Source organism: Ovis canadensis, chromosome 5 (genome assembly GCF_042477335.2).
Source record: "Ovis canadensis isolate MfBH-ARS-UI-01 breed Bighorn chromosome 5, ARS-UI_OviCan_v2, whole genome shotgun sequence".
Taxonomy (NCBI): Eukaryota; Metazoa; Chordata; class Mammalia; order Artiodactyla; family Bovidae; genus Ovis; species Ovis canadensis.
In genome coordinates, this window is record NC_091249.1 from 84521702 (window position 1) to 84539773 (window position 18072).

Genomic DNA, 18072 nt, shown 5'->3' on the forward strand with positions numbered 1-18072 from the left:
CACGGAACAGAAATAGGAGAATCAGAGTGTTGATCTCATTAACTGACAGGAGGACCAAATGGGCTATCATGTATGCAGATACTTGGTACCGTGACTTGGAAAGGATGCCTAATGGTGTGGCTTATTCTTATTGCGTTGGAGCCTAGACATTGGGGATCTGAAGATGAAAAGATGTGGGTGCTGCTCTTATAGGGCACATGATCTGGTTATACTGAGGGTCCCATTGACATACCTATGCAACCAGGTGAGAAACAAGCCTTGCTCCTCCTTTCTCTTTGATCTAGGCTCCCTTGAGGAGCATCCAGGACCATACAGAGGGAGGGGAAGGCAATTTGGGAACTAGTTGATCCCTTGGAATGGTGTGGAAGGGACTATTCTTGAGGATTCAGGAACTAAGGGAGAGGAACAAAGTCTATACTCTGAGGGGTTCAGGAGAAAAAACTGTTTTCCTTGACTTCCTTGGGCTTGCTGGTTTCCAGGAACTCACTTCCAGTCAGGCCATGATGGGCATTCAGGATAACTTTAAAGGTGAGACACAGTGCTAGCCTTTGAGAGCACATGGCTGAACTGGTGGTTAAGAAGTGGTTAACAGTCATTTTCTAGCTGTTTGACCTCTGTTACGTTATTTAAGCTCTCAGTTTTCTTGTCTGTGAAATAGGAAAAGCCATGTGTATGGTCTTATTTGAATTAGTAAATTTGAAAAAGCATGGTATAAAAATATTTATTGTTTCACTTTATATGTGAAAATTTGTCAAGAACTTTGCAAGGATATTCTAATAGGTGAGCAGAAATTCTAATGGGTAAGCAGAAATACCTGTCATCCTTTAATAGATGAGTATTGAGTTACATCAGTTTGAATTATTTGAGGACTTTAGGAATGTTCCATGAATAATTTGATTGCTCATACCTCATTATAGAGTAATTGTGAATATTACATAGGATCATTCAGTAAATAGCTCTCAGTAATCCCTCAGTAATATTAATAATGGTATTATTCTGATATAATGATAAAATTTGAAGACAATGAGAGAGATAATTGGAGAAGGATAAATGAGCAGACCTGGGTCTGCTGTTTCCTCATCTGTAAAATGGTAAGAACAGTGACCTTGTGAGGAGTTGAACAGTTGTGAGCTTTGGGATAAACAGCATTGAAGGCAGTTGTAACAGTTGAGGTGATTTTATGGCATGGCATGAATGCAAAGGTTCAGGATTTCTATGGGTGTACCCATACCAGAAATAGTATGGACCTAACAGAAGCAGAAGATATTAAGAAGAGATGGCAAGAATGCACAGAAGAACTGTACAAAAAAAGATCTTCACGACCCAGATAATCACGATGGTGTGATCACTCATCTAGAGCCAGACATCCTGGAATGTGAAGTCAAGTGGGCCTTAGAAAGCATCACTACGGACAAAGCTAGTGGAGGTGATGGAATTCCAATTGAGCTGTTTCAAATCCTGAAAGATGATGCTGTGAAAGTGCTACACTCAACATGCCAGCAAATTTGGAAAATTCAGTGGCCACAGGACTGGAAAAGGTCAGTTTTCATTCCAATTCCAAAGAAAGGCAATGCCAAAGAATGCTCAAACTACCGCACAATTGGACTCATCTCACATGCTAGTAAAGTAATGCTCAAAATTCTCCAAGCCAGGCTTCAGCAATACATGAACCGTGAACTTCCTGATGTTCAAGCTGGTTTTAGAAAAGGCAGAGAAACCAGAGATCAAATTGCCAGCATCCGCTGGATCATGGAAAAAGCAAGAGAGTTCCAGAAGAACATCCATTTCTGCTTTATTGACTATGCCAAAGCCTTTGACTGTGTGGATCCCAATAAACTGTGGAAAATTCTGAAAGAGATGGGAATACCAGACCACTTGACCTGCCTGTTGAGAAATCTGTATGCAGGTCAGGAAGCAACAGTTAGAACTGGACATGGAACAACAGACTGGTTCCAAATAGGAAAAGGAGTACGTCAAGGCTGTATATTGTCACCCTGCTCGTTTAACTTCTATGCAGAGGACATCATGAGAAACGCTGGAAGAAACACAAGCTGGAATCAAGATTGCTGGAAGAAATATCAATAACCTCAGATATGCAGATGACACCACCCTTATGGCAGAAAGTGAAGAGGAACTAAAAAGCCTCTTGATGAAAGTGAAAGAGGAGAGTGAAAAAGTTGGCTTAAAGCTCAACATTCAGAAAACTAAGATCATGGCATCTGGTCCCATCACTTCATGGGAAATAGATGGGGAAACAGTGGAAACAGTGTCAGACATTATTTTTGGGGGCTCCAGAATCACTGCAGATGGGGACTGCAGCCATGAAATTAAAAGACGCTTACTCCTTGGAAGAAAAGTTATGACCAACCTAGATAGTATATTCAAAAGCAGAGACATTACTTTGCCGACTAAGGTCTGTCTATTCAAGGCTATGGTTTTTCCTGTTGTCATGTATGGATGTGAGAGTTGGACTGTGAAGAAGGCTGAGCGCTGAAGAATTGATGCTTTTGAAGTGTGGTGTTGGAGAAGACTCTTGAGAGTCCCTTGGACTGCAAGGAGATCCAACCAGTCCATTCTGAAGGAGATCAGCCCTGGGATTTCTTTGGAAGGAATGATGCTGAAGCTGAAACTCCAGTACTTTGGCCACCTCATGCGAAGAGTTGACTCATTGGAAAAGACTCTGATGCTGGTAGAGATTGGGGGCAGGAGGAGAAGTGGACGACCGAGGATGAGATGGCTGGATGGCATCACTGACTCGATGGACATGAGTCTGAGTGAACTCCAGGAGTTGGTGATGGACAGGGAGGCCTGGTGTGCTGCGATTCATGGGGTCGCAAAGAGTCGGACACGACTGAGCGACTGAACTGAACTGACCCTACTTTAAACAAGGATCTAAAATTGGAATTTAGTCATTCAGTGATCAGCTTTTTGTTGAGATTGCAGTGTGCAAGGACTTCTGGCTGAGAGCTGTGGAAGATGGTCGTGCCACTGATGAAGTTATAGTCTAGACAAGAGGTGACCAACTGGCTTATCAATGGCCTTATGCAAACCACAGACTGCACTGTGCTTTTATTTATTTATTTATTTAAACCTTTGAAATTGTTGCCAATGTAAAATTTGGGAGATTTTTTGTTAAAATCAAGATTTCAAAATAAAATACAGGATATATGTAACCAAGGAGGTAAAAGGCTTTTACTTAGAAAACTTTAAGAGTTTGATGAAAGAAATTAAAGATGACAGAAACAGATGGAAAGATATATTGTGCTCATGGATGAAATAATTAATATTGTTAAGATGACTATACTACCCAAGGTAATCTACAGGTTCAGTGCAATCACTATCAAAATACTAATGGCATTTTTCACAGAATTAGAACAAATGATTCTAATATTTGCATGGAAACACTGCTAAGTCACTTCAGTCATGTCCGACTCTGTGCGGCCCCATAGACGGCCTCCTACCAAGCTTGCCCGTCCCTGGGATTCTCCAGGCAAGAACACTGAAGTGGGTTGCCATTTCCTTCTCCAATGCAGGAAAGTGAAAAGTGAAAGTGAAGTCTCTCAGTTGTGCCCGACCCTCAGTGACCCCATGGACTGTAGCCCACAGGCTCCTCCATCCATGGGATTTTCCAGGCAAGAGTAGTGGAGTGGGGTGCCATTGCCTTCTCCGGCATGGAAACACAAAAGACCCCAAATAGCCAAAACAATCTTGAAAAAGGAGAACAAAGCTGAAGGTATCATGCTCCCTGATTGCAAACAATACTACAAAGCTACAGTGTGGCTCTGGCACGAAAACAGACACTTAGATTAATGGAACAGAATAAAGAGCCCAGAAATAAACCCATACTTGTATGGTCAATTAATCTATGATCGAGGAGGCAAGAACATATAATGAGACAAAGACAGCCTTTTCAAACTTGATGTTGAGAAACTGAACCATTTTCACATACTATATACAAAAATAAACTCAAAATCGATTAAAGATTTAAACGTGGGACTTGCTATCATAAGACTTCTAGAAGAAAACATAGGTAGTATGCTTTTTGACATCACTCTGAGCAATAATTTTTTTTTATTATGTCTCTTCAGCCACAGGCAACAAAAGTAAAAATAAACAAATGGTACTACATCAAATTAAAAAGCTTCTGCATAGCAAAAGAAACTATCAACAAAATGAAAAGACAACCAATTGAACAAGAGAAAATATTTGCAAACAATGTATCTGATAAAGGGTTAATATCCACAATATACAAAGAACTCATACGACTCAGCAGCAAAACAAGCATGCAAACCAAACAAACCTGATGAAAAATGAACAGAGGACCTGAATGGACATTTTTCCAAAGATGGCCAATAGACACATGAAAAGATGCTCAATATCACTAATCATCAAATGCAAATCTAAACCACAGTATCATCTCACAGTTGCCAGAATGGCAGTTATCAAAAAGGCAACATGTAAATGCTGGACAGAATGGGGAGAAAAGAGAACCCTTGTACACTGTTGACAGGAATGTAAACTGGTGCGGCCACTGTGAATAACAGTAAGGAAGTTCCTAATAAAATTAAAAGCGGAACTTCCATATGATCCAGAAGTTGTACTTCTAGGTATTTATCTGAAGAGAACAAAAGCACCAATTTGAAAAGATATGTGTACCCTTTTGTTCATTGTAGCACTATTTACAACAGCCAAAATATGGAAGCAACCTAAGTGTCCATTGATAGATAAATGGATAAAGAAGATATAGAACATTACCAGCCATGAGAAAGAATGAAATCTTGACATTTGTGACAACATAGACAGACCTAGAATGAACATAGAGGATTTTATTTCACAGGAAATAAGCCAGAGAAGACAAATAACATATGATTTTCACTTACATGTGGAATCTAAAAAACAAAACAAATCAAGAACATAACAAAACAGAAACAGAGCCATAGACACAGAGAACAAACAGATGTTTGCTGGGGGGAGGCAGAGGAGACACAGATGAAATAGGTGAGGGAGAGTAAGAGATAAAAAATTCCAGTTACATAATAAATAAGTCACAGAAATGTAATGTGCAGCCTAGGGAATTCAGTCAATAATATTGTAATAAACTTTATAGTAACATGATAACTAGACTTATTGTGATTATTTTGTAGTGTGTAAAAATATTGAATCATTGTGTTATACATTTGAAACTAATATCCTAAGTCAGTTGTGTTTCAGTAAAAAAAAAAAAGATTTCCAGGCAGCCCCGCAAACGTGGTGCTATGAGCAGCTGGTGTGGAGTGTTCAGGCTGTGTTCTGTTGCCTGCGCACCATCTATTCACCCAACATGCCCTGCCCACCGTGGCCCTGGGGACCCCGCTCTGAAGACAGTGTGGAAATTCACAGAAAAACATGAATGGGTAACAACAGAAAATGGTGTTGGATCAGTGGCAATCAGCAGTTTTTGCACAGGAAGTTTTGGGAGATGTTGTTTACTGTAGTCTGCCTGAATTGGGGACAAAATTGAACAAACCAGGAATTTGGTGCTTTGGAAATTGTGAAAGCTGTTAGGGAACTCTTTTCTCCTCTATCAGGAGAAGTAACTGAAATTAATGAAGCTCTAGCAGCAAATCCAGGACTTGTTAACAAAACTTGTTATGAAGATGGTTGGCTGGTCAAGATGACACTTCATAACCCTTCAGAAATAGATGAACTAATGAGTGAAGAAGTATATGAGAAATACACAAAATCTATTGAGGACTGAAAATGGAACCCCTAAATAAACTAGTTTGAAACAAAAATAGATTTCCAGCTGTATTTCAGGATCTGGAGGACCTGGCAACATTCTGGCAGGGCACCAATTGACAGCCACTTGGACAAGGTGTTATGGGCTGAACTGTGTTTCTCCAAAATTCATGTCTTGAAGTCCTAGCCCCTGGAACCCCAGAGTGGGACTATACTTAGAGACAGGATCTTTAAAGAGGTAATTGATGTTAAAGTCATATTGATGAGTCCTAATCCAATATGACTAATGTCTTTATAATAAAAGGAGATTAGGACACAACACCCAGACCAAGGGATGACCGTACGAGGTCACAGTCAAGAGGTAGGGATCTGCAAGCCAAGGAGAGAGGCCTCGGAAGAAATCAAATCTGCGATCACCTTAAGCATAGACTTCTGGTTTCCAGAACTGTGAGAAAATACATGTTTGTTGTTTGAGCCATCCAGTTGTGTTACTTTGCTAAGACAGCCCTAGCAAACTAATACCCAGGACCTACGTTCTTCAGTGTACAGTCCTCACCACTCCTAAATGCTATGCATCCTGTTCACTTACGTATCATGCATGGTTCCTGTTGGCATATGAGTTTGCAACCCCTGATCTAGAGGAAGAGGATATTCTCCATATAAGTTGTGTGTTTCTATTTCAAAGCTTTCATGTTCATCTTCTCCTTTCATTTCCCCCAAACTTCAAAGAGGCTGGTTCTGTCATCCCCATTTGGCAGGAGAGAATACAGAGCTCAGAAAAGTGAACTCATTTTTCCCAAGTCAAAGCTGGGACAGAACCCAAGCCTTAAATAACTGGGCAGCTGTGTGTGTGTGTGTGTGTGTGTGTGTGTGTGTGTGTGTGTGTGTGTGTGTGTGTGTGTGTGTGTGTGGTATAAGCCAGTTACAGCAATGCACAAATCCAAAGGAAGGTTATTTTCTTGAAAAAATATTTGGCATAGAATTCCCTTCACAAGTGAAACCTAGATTAGAACTTGAGTAACAGAAATCTGACTTATGCAGCAGTTTATCTCATGGAGGCAGTGCCAGCTTGGCAGGCCTTTGACCTAGAGGAAAGAGTGGGGGAAGCTATGAGTAACACAGGGACTGTGCTGCCCATAGTGAGCATTTGGGAGTAGAAAGCATCAGAGCCTGAGACTGTGGCAGAGAAGGTCCAGTCATCTATGTCCAGTCTGCAGGTGAAGATGAAGCAGGAACAGCAAGATAGGGAAGAATGGAGGGATGTGCAGAGAAAGAAGTAACTTCCTGGGGGAACTCGCTGAATATCTGATGGAGGCTGAGTGGCTTTCAAGATGCCCCAGACTTGTGAAAAAAAATTTGTTTGTGTAATGACACATTATACACAGGAACAAAGTATATGCAGATACAGAAAGACGAAAAAGCAAGTCGCAGCAGGGGATGTCAAGTATGACTTTTCTTTGAGTTAAACAAGACAGACACAGATACATACATACATTTATCTATATGTATGTATATATAGACAGATTTTATATATATAATGAAATTTCTGCAAGGACACACATCTTGTTAAAGGGCTTACCTCCCAGAATTGGGAAAGAGTGTGTGGGTTTTTACTTTTCACTTTCCACCTTTATATACTGTGTGAATTTCTTAAGATAAACGTTGTTAGTTTTGTGTCATTTAATACAAAAGGTAACCCTAAGGCTTGAGGATTGGAAGATAGGCAAGATTGTGTCCCTGCTAGGGAATGTGGAGAAGTCAGACATCTGGCAAGAAAGGAAGGCTGTGTTGCACTGGATATATTAGCATGAAGGGCAATAGTGAGGGTGTGAGAAGTGTGGAGGGGTTGCAGAGGGGCAGTTGAAAGTGGACATAATGGATATGATTACCAGACAACAGAATGAATCAGAGGAGAGCTGTGTAGCGGGGAGGGCAGAAATGGAGGAACAGAGAGGATTTTGAACAATGCTAACTGAGCATCAGCTTTGGGTTGACAGATATAGGACAGTGTCGTTGCTGCTGGTTCAGTGGGGTCTCTGGGAGATGGCAAGTCTAAGGAGAGGACTCTTGAAGGATTCCACACAGGAGAGTTTTTCAGTCAAAGGGTAGAGGAGGAGTGCACTGAGGTTGTGCAAAGGACTGACCTGAGCTGCGAGGCTGCAGGGGGGCAGTGCAGCTGTTTAGTTGAGAGGAGCAGTCCCAGAAAGGGGCAGTGCCAGTGGGGATGGAGAAATAAGAACCAAGTAAATAAGACAAGGCTGGGAGAGAGGCAGCGGGGAGGGAGTGAAGAGCATTGTGAGGAACTGAGTGCACATCTCAGCTTGCTGGCTGCAGATCTCAGCTTGCCCATCTGTATGATATATTTAATTAAAGTAATGTCAAGAATCAATGAAATAATGCACTTGATAGGTAACTATGATCGTAAGCTCAGGTATTGGGCTCAGACTTACCAGGGTTCAAAAGTCATTATTGTCTCTGAACCCGGTGCCCCTTCTGCAGGTGGGCATTATGTGTTGTCATGGAAATGATGCTGGCAGGGCCTGGCACAAAATAAGCGCCCAACAAACGGTCAAGCTATTACCATTACCATCAAGTAAACCACTGAGCACAGATCCTGCCACAGGCTCTGTAAGCGCTCAGTAAATGTCAATTCATGTTGTAATTCATAAGGCAGAGGACGAGAGCCAGGAATCGTGGGTTGCTGGCCTGCGAAGAGGGGCTGTCGGCGGTTCTCTCCCTCGCACTTCCTCCTACCCCCGCAGTCACTGCGTATTCTCCCCATCCCTGCCCGCACTTAATGTCCCTGCCGGAGGGCTGCGGAGGTGCGGGCCGGGCGGACCGCATGTGGACACTTACCCTCACCACCGCCGGCCACGTCCAGGGGCGTCTGCAGCCACGAAGCTCTGGGCCGTCCCGCCTCCCGCTGCTGCAGCCCAGCCGGCGCCCGCCCCAGGCATACTTTTCCCATCCCGTCATGGGCGGGAGAGCTTTCCACCCGGTCACGTGGGCCGGCCCGCAGAGCGGCCGCGCGCTCTTGGGCTTTGGTTGGAAAAACCTTTCAGCTCCTGTGACAACTTGATTGTGTTGATGGACCGTTCTGTGCGTAGAACTTGTCAGTGCATTTGAAGATTTCTGTGCAGGAGAGTGATCCTTATCCAGGCGTGCCTTATTAGGCACATGTCTAACGAGGCCTGTATGTGAGCATGCATCTCGCTGTGAATCTAGGAGTACTGTGGACGTGACCGCTTATAACAGAGTACCTTTCCATGTGTACTGAATGTAAGGGTGCTCGAGAGAGATTATGAATTACGTGTATGTGTTTAGTTTTGTGTGTGTGTATGTGTGCATAAGAGCATGTGTCCAAATATACGTCAGGGCTGTGTCTGCACATACACCTGCATATATCCAAGCTTGCAGCTTGGTGTGCAACAGTATACTTCAGTTGTGGTATGTACACACTAGTGGTTGGATGTCTATGTTGGGTGCACTTTTAAATGTGTGTATGAGTAGGCAATAACTGCTTATCAATGTGTATGTGTATGATACTGTGTGGCACCAGTTTGTGCAGTGTTTATATGTAAATGTACCTTGGTGTGGGTTTTGTCCAGATGTGAGTGTGTGCACACACATAATAATGGATGGGGCCTCTGTGACCCCACCCTCATCTCCCTCCTCCCCAGAGGATGAGGCTTCACTGGCCTCACTAACTCTCTGGCCCAGCCTCAGGTCCTTGAGGACCTGCTGGAGGACCCCAGCCCCCAGATGGGCAGGGTGACCATGTTTATGTAGCAAGCAGGCACCAGAGGAAAGAAAAGTGATTAGAGGCCTGGCTTTTGCTTCTCCCTATTCCTTCCCCTGCTCTCTTTCATTGGCTACCAGTATTTCACTTGGCTGCCAGAGCATCTGATGAACAGATGGTATATGACGCAGGGTTTATTTGAATGCAGATGTGTATTCAAATTCTCATGCTGGTTCCACCACTGTAGACACGTCAGTTACCTCAGGTGATGTTTCACTTTCTGAAAAGTAGGGAGAATAATAATTATATTACTTGCCCTGTCTTTCCGCTTGGAGCTGTGACACTCACTTACAGAAAGGTTTGGTAAGCCATCGAGCTATGTAGAAAATTACTATTATGTAAATATTATTTGAGGATGAAAGTTAGTGGGCTCTGCAAACATTTAGTAAACCCCCATCTAGGTGCTGGGGATCTAGATGCACCCGTACTCACTTATATCTGACTCTGTGACCCTACGGACTGTAACCTGCTAGGCTCCTCTGTCCATGGGGTTCTCCAGGCAAGAATACTAGAGTGGGTAGCCATGTCCTCCTCCAGGGGATCTTCCTGACCCAGGGATTAAACCCATGTCTCCTGTGTCTCCTGCATTGCAGGCAGATTCTTTACCACTGAGCCACCTGGGGATCTAGAGGTAAACCAAATAGACTTGGTGCCTGGCCTTCTGGAACTTAGAATCTAGTGGGGATGATTCAGGTGGTTTCATGTGAAATGTTTTGCAGAAGAGGGAGATACTGCTTATGAAACTGGGAGGTCAGGGGAAGACCTGGGGAAGCAGCGTTCAGTTGAGCCTGAGGGATGGCGGGGACTTGTCTAGGTGTAGGGGAGTTGAGAGGGTGAGAGCTCTAAACTGACTGAAAGATAGCATGTAACGTGGAGTTTAGTGTTTCAGTTCACAGGTGGTTGGAAACGGGACCTTGGTCTGTTCCCAGATGCATCAGGAATAGACAAGGTGAGGGAACCTGGCTAAGGATGCGTGGAGGCCATTCAGAATCTAAAGTGCTCAGGAAAGCCCCTCTCCTAGGGTAGGGGAAGAATCTCACCCTCCACGGCTCTCCACTGTAACTCAGGTTGAGATCACTGGCATGCCCTTGTTGGCAAGAAAATGGTTAATGAACAGTATAGGGAAAGGCAGTGGTGCCACACTTAGCCCTGGGCAGGCATCTAATAAGTGCTTACTGGCTGCGTTAATGGGAGTGGATGTTTTCCCAACTTTTGCAGGTACCCTGGAACCCAGGTCCCCTGAAGCCGAGGAGATTCCTGGGGACCTTGTCCTGTGGGTCTCTGCAGTGGTGATGGTTTCACAGAGCAGGAAATCTAAAATATTCATGACATGGCTATTCCAGGAGCTACTTCTAGCTACATGGGGGCTCAGGACTTCTCACTAACTTGTTTATGTTTTTTATTCAGTCCACAAACATGTATTACCTGTTATGAATGTGGAGACCGAGAGATGAACTTCTGGTCTACAGGGAAATGAATGTGAGTACAAATTACTCCTAAGATACAAAATACATCAGAGGAAAAGTACAATGTGTTATAGAAAATGAGAAGGCTTTCCCCCTTTGATTCAGTTTAGTTCATTTCACAGTTTCATTCATGTCTGGAGAACATCCTCACCGTTAAATGAGAGAAGATGAGTACATTAGGATACGGATGACCACAGAGGGATTACAGTCTGATAGGGGCAGCCATGTACCTGACAGGGTAAATTTGCTTTTCCACATCTGTCCACGCCTCTCTTGAGTGTGCCATCTCATACTGCAGAGGTTGTTGTTGTTCAGTCACTCAGTTGTGTCTGACTCATAGCTACCCCTAAGGACTGCAGCATGCCAGGCTTCTCTGTCCTTCACTCTCTCTCTGAGTCTGCTCAAACTCATGTCCATTGAGTTGATGATGCCATGGCTGGAAAACTAAACATCCTTTTGCTAAGCTCCTTGCTGCTGGGTTCCTATTTGAGATTTAGGTTTAGCTAGTTGAAAAGTTATACCAACCTAGATAGCATATTGAAAAGCAAAAACATTACTTTGCCAACAAAGGTCCGTCTAGTCAAGGCTATGGTTTTTCCAGTGGTCATGTATGGATGTGAGAGTTGGACTGTGAAGAAAGCTGAGCGCCGAAGAATTGATGATTTTGAACTGTGGTGTTAGAGAAGACTCTTGCTTGGACTGCAAGGAGATCCAACCAGTGCATTCTGAAGGAGATCAGCCCTGGGATTTCTTTGGAGGGAATGATGCTAAAGCTGAAACTCCAGTACTTTGGCCACCTCATGCAAAGAGTTGACTTATTGGAAAAGACTCTGATGCTGGGAGGGATCGGGAGCAGGAGAAGGGGACAACAGAGGATGAGATGGCTGGATGGCATCACGGACTCGATGGACGTAAGTCTGAGTGAACTCCAGGAGTTGGTGATGGACAGGGAGGCCTGGTGTGCTGCGATTCATGGGGTCGCGAAGAGTCGGACACAACTGAGCGACTGAACTGAACTGAACTGAGTCCTGTGTGCTTGTGCAAGACCTGAATTCAAAACTGAGTTAGGAAGAAAAACTGAATGTGTACCTTGGTGTGGGTTTTGTCCAGATGTGAGTGTGTGCACACACATAATAATGGATGGGGGCCCCTGTGACCCCCATCCTGTTTGGAGAGGAGGCAACAGCCTGGGAGAAATCCATTTTGCTGGGATCAGCCCAAAAGGCACAGCATGGCGCTGGGGTTCTTGCGGTAGCTCCTGGTGTCCAGATTATACCTAGGATGGTGTGTTCCTGTAGCCAGAGACTGGGCCAGTTCATCCCTGAACTCTAGCTTCCAGGTTGGATGTGTGTGGGGCAGGGGGCTGTGGGGGTCCAGTACTATGGATAGTGTTCTGGGAATCATTCCTGGAAGCCCAGGTAGAACTCACTCTGTGCTGATTCTGAACTCACTTGATTTTATTAATTCCATGTTTTCTTAAAATAGCTAGAAGGGTTTTATCTCTTCACTTGAACCCTAATTGATATGTTATGCTGTGAAGTACAGGTGCCAGAAAAGTCAGAGAAGGGACATGAGTGTACAATGGAACAAGCAGGGAAGAAATCCAGAGGACTGCAGTTGTTTCCTCTTTCAATTTCACCTCCTACTTTCAGCCCCTCTTCCATCCTATAATCAATCTTCAAATGAATTAATCAATTGAATTGATTGTGTCAAACAACGACAGTGCGCAACGACCCTCTGATGTTGAGGGTCACAGTCGTGAATGGATACACAAGGTCTCTGCTTATGCAAAGACGGATGTTCTACCAGCTCTCAAATAAACACAGATTTCAAAATCATGGTAAGAGTTATGAAGGAAAAGAAGAGGGAACTGTGGGAGAAAATGATGGTGTGGAGTCTGCAAGAGAACTTATTTTGATTGGGAGGTCTGGGAAGATTGTTCAAGTAGGTAACCTTTAAGGTGAGCCGCACAGGAATAAAAAAGAGCCAATTGTGCCAAGGGCAGAGGAGGGGCAGGAGAGGCGTCAAGCAGCAGGAACAGAGTGTGTAAGAGCCATGTGAGCCTTTCTCAACACCTTCCTGCTGCTCCCTGTGTAATAGCCATAGGATAAGGCCTCAGTCCTTAGCCTTTTTGTGCTGAAAGCCCTCTGTGATTTGTCATCCTCCCAGACATTTCTCCTGTTTTTCCCATGTGACGGTGTTCCTCAGTCTTGGCATTAGTGACATCTGGGGCTGGATGAGTCTTCCGCTGTGGGGACTGTCCCGTGCCCTGTTGGATGTTACCGCTGGCCTCTACTCTCTAAGTGATAGTACTTAGTTGCCCCTCGTTGTGACAACCAAAAATAACTCCAGACATTGCCAAACATCCCGAGAGGGGCAATGTCACCTCTTTGAAAACTGCCGCCTCCTCTCCGCTTTGGTCAGGTGGTCTTGCTGGCTCCCAAATGCACCTTTAACCTTGTATGTTTCTGCACCTCCACTAATGCAGTTCCCTCTAATTATTACCTGCTCTTCTGCCCCTCCGCAAAGCCTTACCCATATTTCTACAAGAAATGCATGGCTCTTATCTACTCAGCATCCCTCCGTCCTTTGGGGCATTTGTATTGGATGACTCTCATGTGTTTGAATGGTAGAGTATCCTGCTTGCCCAGGTGTGTGGAGCCGTGACCTTTCCTTCTGTGTCCAGTTAAGAGCCAGAGGCTGGATGTGAACCAGCCAGCCATCCAAGCCGAGCCAGCCAGGCTTTCTGTGGGCTCTCCATGGGAGGGCACTCTTCTGAACTGTTAACTCTAAGTACAGAGCCCTGGACTGCCACCAGCAGGGAGCCTGCCACTTGGAGGGGGCCTGCTCCAAGCCTGTGACCATGTTATTAGAGCCTTTTGTTCAGAGACTTGTGCTAAAGCATTCACATTCTATGTTCTCTCTCACCCCGCTTAAGCTAGTTTGGATTGTTTCTGTCAGTTATCACGAAAAGTGCCCTAATTGAATTTTCCTCAATGCCTGGTTCAAATCTCTCCCCTTTAGGGCATGCTTGCTGAAGGAAATGCTTGCTTTGAATCCATTGCTGGTGGTTTTCTGGAGCCAGCAGCCAATTCTTTGTCTCTTCCCAGGTTTGAGTTTAGTGACATCAAGCTGCTATTTGAAATCATCATAGAGAGAATAATTATACCATGGAAATCAGCAAATACTACAAATCAAGGGTCTCTTTTTCCCACCTCAGCCAGTTTACCAGCATACCACTTTCTAAATCTTCCCAGTTGTACCCCCATTTGAATATTAATCTTTCACTAATTTGTGACATCTCTTGCTTTTTGAATATGGTGAGGTTGGGAAGACAAGCGCCCTCAACATAGGCTGCATCTAAGTCTTCAGAATCTCAAAGGAGGAAAGGTCTTGAGAAATACTGTGGTCCAAGGTCTTCACTTCACATACAAGGACAAAGAGATCCAGAGACCTTCAGTGACTTGGTAGTTGTGAAGTCGAGATAAAGCCTGAGATCTTTTGACTTACACACATTATTAAAATACAGGCCTTTCTGGTCTTCCTCTGTGCCTTTTTCAACCTTTCCTTTCTCCGATTTTGGGACAAGAGGGTTTTAAAATGATTGTTGAATCATTCCAAATAGCTAATGGTCACGATCCAAGTTGTCAGTGGTTACATTCAACAAGGGACTTTGAGGGTGTGAAGTCTCCAGAATGAGATCATTCCAGATGGGGTCTTAAAAATGTGGCAACACTGGGGAGACAGCTGTTCACAAAGGGGACTTGCTACCTTCCCATGGAAAGATCACAATGCTGGAGTGAAGGTTGCCTGCCCTGGGTGTTGTAACACTTAGAATGAAACAAGATGATAGTTGAATTGCATGGAAAGCTTTGCAGATTTATAAAAATTCAAAATACACTATTTTTTTAAATATAGCTGTTCTATGTCCAGTAATTTATGCTGGAAGTATTCATAAGGGTATCCACTGCAACCTTGTTTGAACTAATAAAAGACTGGAAACAATCTAAATGTTAAGCAATAGGGGACTAATTAAAGAAAGCATTTTAAATATATATATATGTGTATATATGTGTATGTATATATATATATGTATATGTATGTATGTATGTATACACATACACACACACACACAGGCAGAACTCTATATACTATTATGGAATTTTCTCCAAGACATACTGTTTAGTTATAAAAAGAGGAACAGAATGGTGTGTATAGTTTGCTGCCATTCAAATTTGAAAAAGAAGAGGAGAGGCTTCCCTGGTGGCTCAGTGGTACAGAATCTGCCTGCCAATGCAGGAGACATGAGTTTGATCCCTGGTCTGGGAAGACCCCATATGCCACGGAGCAACTAAGCCTGTGCTCTGGAGCCCGAGAACTACAACTACTGAAACCCGTGTGTCCTGGAGCCTGTGCTCCACAACAGGAGAAGCGATCACAGAGAGAAGTCTGTGCACTGCAGCTAGAGAGAGCCCCCACCACGAGAGAAAAAAGAGCCCACACAGCAGTGAAGATGCAGCACAGCCAAAAATAAAAAAATAAAAGTTTCTAAAAAAGAAGAGGTGAGGAAAACACAGATGCACATGGATGTATGAGCATATTCTATCTCTAGGAGGATATACAAAAACTTTTAACAGCAGAAGTTGTCTCTGAGAGACGAACTGGAAAATAGCAATAAGAGAGAGTTGTATTTTTTCGCTTATGTCTTTTGGAATAATTTGATTTTTAAAACAATGGAAATCATTTACTTAACACTCAAAAAAATACAGAAATGCTGTGTTGTGCTTCTTAGAAATTCTTCTTTTGCTCTGATAGATGAGTCAGATCTGGGGATGTGGCAGAGTTTAGGGAGCTAATAATACCTCCCCCAACAATTACATACTTACTTAAAAAAAAATTCTCAAGGAAAAGTCTGTTGTAGTCTTCCACTTCTGGGACAAGTATTTCCCCCCTTGTACAGTTGAAGGAACTAGGGTCCAGAAGCAAGGTCATCTTCCCAAGGTCACACAGAGAGAGAGGGGCAGCACTGGGATGAGAGCTCAGAACTTGCCCAGGCTTAAGTTCCTTCTTCTTGGCCATGTTTAGCTGGGCAGAGGGCTTCAACAAGCATAGTTTTCATGGGAAGAAAAAGAAGAACCAGATAATTCTAAGGGGCTTTTCTGGTCTGAGGTTTCAGGAAAGTTAAAGGCCTGATCCAGCTACAGTCCCAGCACAAATGAAGTCAGACCAAAATAGACACCACTTACATTCAACGGGAAATGACCCAGAAAAGATCCAACCAGTTTCCAGATGTAACTTGAAAGGCTTCAGTTGGAGAGACTTCATTTTGGAATCTGATGCAAAAACCTCTTGATGAGATTTCTCTCAACTCAGTTTGTGGATCGAAAAATGAACAGAAGTTTGATTTGAGGGAGATGCTCTGTTAAGAAAGTCTAGAGCCTTCTGGTTTGTAGACTCAAGCTTAGAGAAAGTAGCCTATGAGTATAGGAGGCAAATCTTTGCCATGCTTTGCCAGCATAATTTTGGGAGGGAATATGTGAAATATAGAGTCTGTCCCTGCCTTTTGGCTGAGAGGAAGCGCAGACATCCCAGATTGAGGGAATGAGACTTGTTGAAACTGCATAAATGAGATTTACCTTGTGGCTAGAAAGAAATGTTTTATTCTGTTAGCTGCTGTGATGTGCAAAGAGATTAATTTCTCTAAATCTTGTATTTTAAAAGATTTCTGCAGATTTAAGAAATACTCAGAAGACACTTGACTCTACACATCTCATCCACGTTATTATAGGTATGTTAAAAAATTTAAAAAGCACACCAGAGTCTGTCTAATGTGCTACTGATTATGAAGATGAAAGTTTATGTGCACACACATTTTTAACCACTCTTTAAAGACATGTAACCTGGTAGCCGTGGCTGCCTCTTAGGAAGAGAACTGTGGGAGCTGAGATGGGGTCGGAGGTAACAGCCTTCACTGTACTGGCTCAATTTACCATATACCTGTTTCACATTTTAAAAGTAAAACATGCTCTGAAAAACCTCAAAGGGAAAAACATACCTTTATAATGGAGAGATTTGGTGGCCACTCTGCTAATCAAGAAGGGAAATTTAGCATTACCAAGTGCATGAAACCTGACGTTTACATGATACATCCAGGTTTTAACCTGACTTTAATGAAACCTTCACACCTAACCTCTGATTAGCAGAAAGCGTAGGGAATAGAGAAACTAGGTAAACAACACAGGAGAAAACAATCAGTTCAGAGAGTGAGGCATTCTTCGAAATGTTAATGTCATAGAAATATTAAAAAGAGGTTTAAAAAATTAGGAATAAAAAATATTTGGGGGGCAATTGGAAGTTTGAATATGGTCTGAGTATTAGACAATATTAGGGAATTATTGATAATTTTCTTGCGTGTGAATAGTGGTTTTGTGGTTATATAGGATAACATCCTTATTCTTAGCGGATACATGCTGAAGTATGGAGGGAGGAATCATGATGTTGGGAACTTACTTTTAAATGGTTTAGAAAACACACATGAACACACAGAACCTCACATACACACGTGAACAACCCCTCCACTCCACCCCACTCGCGCTACACACGCACACAGAGTTGATTAATATTAAGCTGGGGTCTTAGTTTCAAACTGAGCCATGTGATGTCAGGGCTGGGACTGACAAATGACCTTCTGTTAATCCTCCGCTCTGCTTCTCCTCTGCCATTGGCCCTTCTGTTAGTCTGCCTGTAGGGGGCTCTGGAAGAGAATTAGGAGTCTAAAGGAGTCGCAAGGAGCTTGCTTGTTTCTGTTTTGTTTCTGTTACTCTCAGCCTCACCCAAGCAACAGTCCCTCACCCTGGGAATGACATTTATTTCCTGTAGGAGCAGCTTGTTTAAGTTTACATTTTTTCCACAGTCTCAGAACCAGCCTCATTATGCTTCTTCAGACATACCTGTTACTGTTGTTCAGTACCTCAGTTGTGTCTGACTCCTTGCGACCCCACAGACTGCACTTCCCTGTCCTTCACTATCTCCTGGAATTGCTCAAACTCATGCTGGTGATACCTTCCAACCATCTTATCCTGTGTCCCT

At 43.4% G+C, this 18072-nt stretch overlaps 1 protein-coding gene, 1 long non-coding RNA gene and 1 pseudogene across 2 annotated transcripts in view; 2 read left to right on the top strand and 1 right to left on the bottom strand.

The window, feature by feature from the left end:
* The window catches only part of C1QTNF2 (C1q and TNF related 2), a 25309-nt gene extending 16496 nt beyond the window's left edge, over nt 1-8813 (bottom strand). Inside the window, exon 1 of the mRNA XM_069590020.1 lies at nt 8575-8813. Within this exon, the coding sequence (XP_069446121.1) occupies nt 8575-8694 (120 nt within the window). The 5' untranslated portion in view covers nt 8695-8813. The remainder of the gene's footprint in view (nt 1-8574) is intronic.
* Nucleotides 1-17290, top strand: part of LOC138440468 (uncharacterized) — an 18412-nt gene extending 1122 nt beyond the window's left edge. The window contains exons 3-4 of the long non-coding RNA XR_011257042.1: nt 10925-10996; nt 16705-17290. This is a non-coding gene — a long non-coding RNA (uncharacterized lncRNA). The remainder of the gene's footprint in view (nt 1-10924; nt 10997-16704) is intronic.
* LOC138440612 (glycine cleavage system H protein, mitochondrial-like) lies at nt 504-5737 on the top strand (annotated as a pseudogene).
* Nucleotides 17291-18072: the final 782 nt, after the last annotated feature.